Source organism: Pecten maximus, unplaced genomic scaffold (assembly GCF_902652985.1).
Source record: "Pecten maximus unplaced genomic scaffold, xPecMax1.1, whole genome shotgun sequence".
Classification (NCBI taxonomy): Eukaryota; Metazoa; Mollusca; class Bivalvia; order Pectinida; family Pectinidae; genus Pecten; species Pecten maximus.
Genome location: NW_022982583.1, coordinates 11,034 through 21,375, shown reverse-complemented (window position 1 = coordinate 21,375; position 10,342 = coordinate 11,034). Strand labels below are relative to the sequence as shown.

Sequence of the window (10,342 nt, the reverse complement as noted above, 5' to 3'; positions counted from 1 at the left end):
CCTACAATATGTTTTTGACTGCTTTTTAGACTTTATTCCCATCTGCAAAAACTGCATGCAAAAATATATAAAACCATGAAGATTGTCGCTTCTCCATTTTTTGCTAATATTCATGATCATCTAAATACTTAACATTAACACGCTTACCCAACAAGCGTCTCTGTGACTGATCACATGAGTTATCTGCTAAAAATTGGATCCCAAGACTGACGCAAGATCCGGATTCTGCCTGCATGATTGACGCAAGTTGAAGTACTTTGCTTGTATTATTTGCGAGGAATTGTGTGTAAATACACATTCACGCAGGCTATTTGGAGCACTGATACATGTTTAAATTAGGCTTAGTTACAATAGACCGTATAGCCAACCAAAGTCCCACACAGGATATGGGTAAAAAGGTCAAATGTACAGTAGGTCAGAATAATCTACTTTTGCTACATGACGCACCACCTCACATATATGAACCCATGCTTTTCGTACTCTATGACATAGAGGGGCCTATGAGATAGAGTCTGGGAAAGCTTTTGCTTTGATTTAGGTCAGAGGTCATAATAAAGGTTAGAGTGACCTACTTTTGGTACATACAAATGTAGCACCACCTCACCTTGGTGAACTGATTAGTGGTATAAATAAAACTCATGCCCCAAGTATGAATTGGTCGTCAGCTGAAAGGCCGTAAGGCCGTAATAGCGGATGAAAACCCTTTAAATAAATAAGTATGAATTCCAGTGATAAGTCGTATAAGTGAGATACGGTCTGGACAGCTAATTTAAAAGTGCTTTAAATTAATAATTTTTGTTGATTATAAAAACTACATTTGCATACATACAAAATTATTGTCAAAACAAAAAATCCTGAAAAAGAACAAATATTATGTATCTTACTACTGATATATTGATATAATAAGAACTGATGCTGTTTTTCAGATCTGGATTTGAGGAGGAAGTAATAGATGGTAAGTAAGAATAGCCTTAGGGAATATTTAGGTGAATAAATTAAAGTGTTTTTCAATGATATTTTTCATTCTTTCGTTTCATCCATAAAACTCCTTGTAAATGTATACTAGTTTTCTAGCTAATCTTTGTGACTTTCCAAGATGCTTATCTGTTCTTATCTTTGATTACCTACATGTACACCATTTGCCCGAAGAGAAAAAACTAATGTCTCCTCTTTTGGGATATTTTCTTCACATTTTAAAGGTGTTCCTTTTGTTTTCATTAAGCCATAAGGTGCCTGCTATTCTGCTTACTCTAAAATTCTAGCTTTACATTTTTAAATTTTTCACTATTATAACATATTTTCGGAACATCCATTACTACTGAAGATGCTTGTTTGGGCGATGTTATGTGGATTATGACTTGTTTTACAGATGTTGTGTTCGTGATTCGTCAGTACGAGGTCGATATCTACTGTAATCCTATCAACTACCACTACCTCCTTCCTTATGTTAGTCACTGGAGAAATGTCCGCTTCCACTGTGTCACAGAAAAACAGGTAAATATACGTAAGAGACGAAACATGCACTGTACTGGACTATAACTCATTGTTGTGTGTACGGCACTTTCTTTTGAGGTTTCGAGCTACAGTGTATTTAGTATCATGGTTCCCACATCCGACATATTCTGGTAATTAAACAATAGTCTAGTACTTCAACTTAATACTCTATGTTGTATTTAACATTGTCTTAGGTATCATGACATACAATTACACTGATCGATAATAAAATACATACTTGTAGTTGAAATACTGGCACTGTAAATAGTTTGTATGAACTTTTTCATTTGTTTTACAACAATTGGAAAACAAGTTATATCAACTTATATTAATCACGCTTGTTGGCCGAGATGGAAGTGCGTGAGAAGTCTTACTGTGGGTATCCGGGGAAAACCCATGTGGTCGGGCAGGTGAGCCCGTACCTTTTCACGTCCGATCGGGGAATCGAACCCCGGTCGTCTAGGTGAAAGGCGACAGGGGTTCAATTGTAACTAGTTTGTAATTTTTTCGCTACTTTACCAAAATTTAAAGCAAAAAAATAAATTTTTTACACAAGTTGTGAAATAGAACTTAATTTTCTAGGTTTAATTACCAGGTGAATTTATTTTCAAGGTATTCATTTTTGTGATTTGTTTTATTCTTTTCTAGAAAGAAAAAAAAAAAAAAAAAAAGAAATAATTAAACTCAAAAGCTTACTTAAATTTAATATGAATGACCCAATTAAGAGATTCTTTTCTCACTGTATTAGCCAATTGATATTTTGTATTTACCGGTAAAACAATTTGTATTTTCTTTTGTATTTTGTACAGTATGAAGATGAAGAAGAGTCTGGTAATTTCAAAATCCAGTCTTTTATAGAGATGGTGGCCGATAGTAAGATTGTAGGGATACCATTCAGTATTACAGGTTAGTGTTGAAATCACCTCTTTATTAGAGTTTTAATATAGAACACAAATTATTTCACATATAAGGACTATCTAAGGTGGATCAGGACTTACTTATTCCATATCTTTGTCACTGAAAATTTATCATAATATAGCAATCAATGTTTTGAAATATCTGGTTCTATTATCTTTCCAAAAAACTCTTGTCAAATAATATAGGTTAGTCCAACAAGTTAAGGAAATTTGTTTTAGAAATAACAACCATATTTGAAAAAATTGTTTTCTGCATACAAGAATGCTATCATTTAGATACTAATTGTAATACTCCTTGGACTCCATTTTGTTCAGGAAATCAGCAAAAGTTTGACAAGATGTTAGTGGAGAAATGGCCGATTGTGCAGGCCTATGCTCTCGAGGATTTCGGAGGGTAAGACATTGCAAAGAGACATAATAGCAATATCCTACCCACTTTTAATTTTTTAGCTTAATCGGTCTGAAGGACTGTCACCTGATCTGAAGACCGGTGAGCTTACACCATGGTGTATCTTCCATTGTTTGTCGTCCTGCATCCTGCATTCATCGTTCGTCAACTTTTACACTATTCAAGAGTCACTGAGCAGATTTCTACCTTTGGCGGGGAGTATCCTTGGGAGAAGAAAAACTAATTTTGTATAAACGATGGACCTAGCTCCTTTAGGTGCCTGAGGGGTGGGGCCAAAAGGGAAATATGTACCAAATGGGCTAAAATCCTTCTGTAGGAATGAAAGGATTTAGTCCATATTTGGTTTGAAACATCCTTTGGTGAAGGAGAACCTATTTTGCATAAACAGTGGGTCTGCTTTGCCGCCGGGGGCCTGAGGGACGGTTTGGGCCTGCTTTCGCAATACTCAGTACACTTGTTACTGTCTTCTTGCTATATGCACAGTTTTATATTTTTAACACAATACTGCAAGCCAAATGTGTTCAATTCCATTGGCTTACTAGTTGATTTTTTTTGAAGTTTTAGGTTTCCTTAAAGGTAGAACTATACATTCATTAGCTCTGTAGGTTTGATTGTGAAGTTACATTCTTTTGGTTGTGTTAAGGTGAATACTGACCTCATGGGTAATTTATGATTTTGATGACAATTCACATGTTATGTAGATCATTTTGATGACAATTCACATGTTATGTAGATCATTTTGATGACAATTCACATGTTATGTAGATCATTTTGATGACAATTCACATGTTATGTAGGTCATTTTGAATAATCTTCTTTTTCAGGCGAGGATTCTTCACCCTGTCACATGAGGTAAGTAATATATTTATTATCGCGTTGAAATTTATCCTGTGTCACAAAGAAAAAATAGTAATTTTGTAACATAATTACATTACTATTTTGAATTCTCAAGAACATGATGGTCATTTGTCAATGTCAAGTGTCAAAATAATTCACTGGTTTGGCAAGGTGTCAGTATTTAATGAATCACAGCATTAATGAGTGAAAATTAATGGATTATATTATAATCAATAATTTCAACTGTTTTAAAAGTTTTAAATATATATACATGTTTAATTAAAATTTGTAATGTAATGCTAACCTAGTGTTTGTTCCTAGAAAACAATGATTTTACCACATCTCGGAAATATTATCAATATCCTATTTAAAAAATGGCTAAATCTCAAAATTAAGTATTCATTTTCATGAAGATGAAACTCAATCGATCGTTCAGGGTTTAGAATAGTTCAAAGTCAATTAAGAAAACTGCTTGAGAATAAATAGTTCACAGTGACTAATTTTGTCAATTTTATATAATTATACATGTACATTCATAATTTGGAAGGAACAATCAGACTTCTTTTGGATTCTCCATTAAATTGAGTGTGTGTTTGACTGTTTATCTACCTGTGTGTTTGACTGTTTATCTACCTGTGTGTTTGACTGTTTATCTACCTGTGTGTTTGACTGTTTATCTACCTGTGTGTTTAACTGTTTATCTACCTGTGTGTTTTACTGTTTATCTACCTGTGTGTTTGACTGTTTATCTACCTGTGTGTTTGACTGTTTATCTACCTGTGTGTATCACTGTTTATCTACCTGTGTGTTTGACTGTTTATCTACCTGTGTGTTTTGCTGTTTATCTACCTGTGTGTATCACTGTTTATCTACCTGTGTGTTTTGCTGTTTATCTACCTGTGTGTTTTACTGTTTATCTACCTGTGTGTTTTACTGTTTATCTACCTGTGTGTTTGACTGTTTATCTACCTGTGTGTTTTGCTGTTTATCTACCTGTGTGTATCACTGTTTATCTACCTGTGTGTTTGACTGTTTATCTACCTGTGTGTTTGACTGTTTATCTACCTATGTGTTTGACTGTTTATCTACCTGTGTGTATCACTGTTTATCTACCTGTGTGTTTGACTGTTTATCTACCTGTGTGTTTGACTGTTTATCTACCTGTGTGTTTGACTGTTTATCTACCTGTGTGTTTGACTGTTTATCTACCTGTGTGTTTGACTGTTTATCTACCTGTGTGTTTGATTGTTTATCTACCTGTGTGTTTAACTGTTTATCTACCTGTGTGTTTGACTGTTTATCTACCTGTGTGTTTGACTGTTTATCTACCTGTGTGTTTAACTGTTTATCTACCTGTGTGTATCACTGTTTATCTACCTGTGTGTTTGACTGTTTATCTACCTGTGTGTTTTACTGTTTATCTACCTGTGTGTTTGACTGTTTACCTACCTGTGTGTTTGTTTTACTACAGGTAGTGAATGTTAGTGCAGACCTACACTTGCTGTACAGACAGATAGACCCAGTGTCATTAGAAAAAACTATTACTGAGGTTAGTCACATTTCACCTATCTAGCCAACCCCACCCCCCTCCTTTTGTAATCAGTCAAATTTATAGAATGCAGTTTAAAAATCAAATGTGATAATTGCTTATTTGTAAAACAACCAACCTGTCATGATAGGAAATTGTTACATAAAAAGCAATAAAAGAAAATCAAATGACTGTGCACTTTTAAGAAACTTGATTTCTGCTATTATGATCAATTTAGTTGTTTTTCCCCAAGATTTGAAATAAAGTATCTATTTGGATTTTTCTTAGGATGTTAAAAACTGAAAAATTAAGTCACACAACCCCCCCCCCCCCCCCCCTACCCCATAACAAAAAAAAATTTGGTTTTACATATATGTGTAGTTTTGGTGTAGTGCTGTATATTTGATGTTTCTTCAGGGAGTAATTGTATTGGAGTTACAGAGAACTATAGGAGTCATTTATAATCTGGTTTCTGTTTCAGCAACTGCCACTGTTGGAGAGGCAATGGACTAACATGATTAGCACTGTGGATGCAGACTTGTAAGTAGAGTTATCTCCCTTGCTCTGCTCTGCCATTGTAATTATCACCTGCCAGTTACACTGATGATGTATGACTTTGTAAAAATTAGAATTGGGACTCAGGCAGTTGTTAAACTGATGATTTAGTGGATGATTGCAGATGACGGGAGCATTGATTTAGTAGAAGATTATAACTGACTGGTGCACGGGGTATCCTGATGTGAATCGACATGCAGCATAGTTGTACATAACATCAAAGATAACTGGAGGCGATGAAAGGGATCGCTCTTTTTAAACTCACGGGCGTTACATGATGATGTGCCACAAATGCTTGGTAGTAAAATGAGTACAATTGAACCAGAATAAACAATCCATTGAATATAGGTTTATTAATTGGCCATTAAATAAGGAGCAGTTGTGTTTTAGGATTCTATATAACTGTTCATTAGTTTTTGGAGACTATACCCAAAAGTTCTTTTTTTTTTGTTTTTTTGAGTAAATTCTTTTTATTCAGGCAAAACATTTTGATATTACAAATATGTCCTCTCACAGGAGGACTTGCACACGTTATTCATTCTACTTCTTTTTCACATTCATTCTACTTGCATATTATGTCTTTAAATATAATTCATAAAGTAATCATTTCGGTAATTCTTTCTCTCTGTCTCTGTCTGTCTGTCTCTCTGTCTCTGTCTCTCTCTCCCTCTGTCTGTCTCTCTGTCTCTCTGTCTCTCTCTCTCCACATAATTGTTTGGACCAGTAAATATACAAATAAAGTAATAATAAATAAATAAATCAACAACTCTTGCAATAACCCAAAAGTTCTTATTATCACACAATTATTAAAAAAATACTGATAAGTCAGAATGTCCCTTCTAAAAAACCTTAGTAAAAATAATGATAAATCTAAACAAAAATCCCTACCTACAGTACGCGTCAGGTGTTATGGTTCTCTTTCACCCGCAGGGTTGCGAGTGTCACTCGAGTGTAGGGGATTAAGTACGCCCCATGTTTCAACTCGGGTGTTTCCACCGGCCGGGGCCTGGCGAGTGTAGGGGATTAAGATCGTAGGAAAAGGTGTGAAGGCTCACAGCTGGTGACGTGGTCATGGTCAGAGTTTTGCGACCTTTCACCTTTACCTGTACTGATTGTTTTACCATGTAACAATTCATTTACATGCTCCTTCGGATTTTGAGAAAACGTAAAATACAGTATAGCCGTAGATTGGCTGAATTATCATGAAGTCATACGTAATTTTTATTAATTGGCAACGAACTCGTGTCCTAGCTGCTATTACTCTCACGGACATCAATTATCACAAGTATACCTAGTAAGGCATCAGTACGTGGGATTATTATCAATTTAGACAAAATATTTCTGGTGTTTTCAAAACAAGCACTAACTCATAGAGTTTTCGTACCCATCTCCATCGCATCACGCCACACAAAATACCAGAACCTCGTCTTGCAGTACAAACTCTAATGCTTTATACACATGTACATGTAAATGTAATAAAGAATTTTTATATCGATTCAAGGGTGAGCAAATGGTATTGATTTGAATTGTGTAACCATAATTATGTTTTAAACATTTGATCGCTGACACGAGTAATATTGCCAACGCTACGAACCAATCACAATCCATGATTCTAAAACCACGCCCACAAATGGTGCAGTGAGTGTCAATCAACGCATCAGAGCGAAATGTGTCACATATCTTCACATTGTATTACATCCACAAACATAATTAAAAAATAAATAAAATACTCTTTTTACTTATATCTTATAGAAACATCAGCACCCGTAACCAGAAAATTATTATCAGCTAAGCCATTTTTTTATTTACTTTCATCGCACGTTCATTTTAATACTTGTTTAGGTTCATAGTCTCGTGAACCAATCAGACTTTAGTTGGTTCATATAGCGACAATGCAGCGCAAATGTAAATATTTAAGTTCGTATTCCGTATTGTATCAAAACGATATTTAACTAGTTATTGGTGCATGCCGCGCTAACAAAAATGTATCGTTTGTGTTCTTAATTTTTTTTTAATTGCACACATTTCCCTTAACTTGTGAACAAATCAAAAATTTTAATGAAAAGGTGCTTCAATTTGTAATACCAGAAACATATATAACAGAGATAAGTAGCTCTCTATTTGCCCCGAAGTGATACCCTCATGAGCAAAGACCGATTTACCTGTGCTCGCGTGTGTGATAGGGGACAAGGCCTTCTCGATAAGGGATATGCTTGACTGGTCACAAATAAAAGGAGCCATGCACCAGTTGTACGGGTAAATAGCGATTTTATTTATCCCTAATACGCGTTTCTGGTAATACGTCCAAACATTTTTTTTAGTTTACCAGAAATTGATATGAATCTATGTAAATATACAATATACGTACATTGTATCTGCCTGTACATTGAAGTAACCGAGGCGTGTGATAGAGCCGCGGTCGTGTCTGGATTCATGGGTTAATATACTAATTATATAATTAGCGTCTGGTAGTAAAAAGGCGGTCATGAGCATATATGGCTTCATCAAGTTTTCATAATGATACCATGACAACTCTTTGTTTATTTAACATTCGGAAAAAAATTACTTTAAAACTCTACTCATACTCAAACTGTCAAATTGTAATAATTATATAGTGGCTCTTATACATATTATAAGTGTACATGTACGTGAAGTCAGCACACTCGATACACTAGTACCGATAACATATTTTCTGTTCAATATGCCACCTCGGAATATTACGAAAGGATGTTCAAACTGTTTAGTTACATTTCATCAGAGACTTGTGTATATCAGGATATATACGTATCAGATTTCATGATACTAGTTTAGTTGTTCCGAGATCCAGGATTCTTTGTGATGGTAGTGTAACGATAGGCCAGGTGTATAGTGTTCAATGGGGACATAAACAGACAGAAGTGTCAGATGTTTTTTTTTTGTTTTAGTTAAGTTATTATTATATTAATCATTCAAGACTTACTTCAAAGTCAATCGAAAGCCGAGCGATATTTACTCGCTCACGCGCCAATCACAATATTGCTATAAATAACACAAACACCAAGGCAGCAAAATATCGTTAAGTTTTGTTTTCTCGATTTCCCGGTAAACATTTGTGGTACTCATCTAGCTAGGATTTAAAAACTAAAAACGTACATAATTTGGAGTGTATATGTACCGTACTTTTACAACACAATACATCTGTAGTATCGCTAGTATAGATCGTGATTTCATTACATAAAAAAATATCTCCGTTTTCTCAACACCGGGCTGGGATACTGCAGAGACGTGTATATCAGATATATCACGTTTCTGGATACTGTAAGTACAAAATGTAAGTCCAGCTACAGAGTACCTGTACTGTACGACAACGTATGTTCCAACAAACACATCACGGTATCGGGCAGTGTACCTGTCAATCATGAATCAGGACCTTTGTTTCACTAATCCCCAACACTCTTCCACACCGTGTCGCGCGGTGTCAGTAAACAGGTGAACACTCGGGTTTTGAGCCGGTGTCAGCCGGTGTTTCAACCGACATGCAACCGACTGAGTGAGTGGAAGGGATTAGACCTCGCCACTGTGGCGGTGATTGGGGACCATACCACCTGACGCGTACTGTACATGTATATACCCTATTGTTTTTTAGAAGAAACACTTGGAATACACATATTTTTTAATTTGGCATTTAGATACAAGTTGTACCTAGTGAATTGATTAATTCAAATGATATTATTGATCTATCAAATTCAGATTCTGAAATATGAATGAAACAGTATCTGTTAATTGTGTTTGTCTTTTATTTTTAGATCTAAAGATCCGAAATCTATCACAGAAGAAAAGATTTGTGAGGTAAGCTTTAATAAGTATTAGTGAAATATGTCACTTTATGGTGAAATTTGATAATATGTATCCATTAGTATCATGATATGAGTATAAAATTGTTTGGCCTATCTAACACACACTGTTCTTACCAGGGCTAGCACTGAATGTATTAGTTGGAGTTTGGATATGTAAAAAGTAATGTATTCTCCTTGTCAGATATTTATGGTGTTAAATGTTGGCGGTAATTATATATGATTTACTGTGTAGTTGTTGATGTGATACCAGGGCATCCAGAGTAGACCCTTGAGAGTATGTTTTTGACTCCCCAAATTGAGATCTGACTCTTGGGTTTGAAGGGACATGTCTATTTGACATATGTTTTGACCCTTCAGATTTCTGAGAAAAGGTGATTTGACTTCTGAAATTGCTAAAAGTCAAGGGTCAACTGGATGCCCTGGATACTGTAAAAAATGATGCTATATAGTATGGTTGTCATGGTGACAATGTAGTATGAAATACTTATGCTGTGGTGTTTAACAGCCTGGTGTCATTTTGACCCTTTAATGGATTCTCAATAAACAGGAGGCACAGAGTCATGATATTTGGCCGTTAGCTTAAGATGAAGGGCTACAAAGTTGATTGGTTTGAATGAATGACCTTGACTTGCTTTCAATATCACAGAGGTCATACATGAGTATGCTTAAATCTTAAAACAACATCTCTGTAAATGAGAGACACAGTGACATGATATTGGGCCAGTAGCATCCTGAGTACCAAGTTTGTTAAAATGAGTGACCTTGA

General features: G+C 35.2%; 1 protein-coding gene across 1 annotated transcript; it reads left to right on the top strand.

Annotated features, from left to right (window-relative positions):
- Window positions 1–926: 926 nt before the first annotated feature.
- LOC117320570 (uncharacterized protein C20orf194 homolog) lies at window positions 927–9,596 on the top strand (the record flags this gene model as incomplete). The annotated part of the gene is made up of 8 exons (XM_033875135.1): window positions 927–955; window positions 1,370–1,494; window positions 2,304–2,400; window positions 2,727–2,805; window positions 3,645–3,672; window positions 5,129–5,206; window positions 5,667–5,725; window positions 9,526–9,596. Coding segments are annotated over 8 exons (559 nt in total), but the record flags the coding sequence as incomplete, so codon positions are not given.
- Window positions 9,597–10,342: the final 746 nt, after the last annotated feature.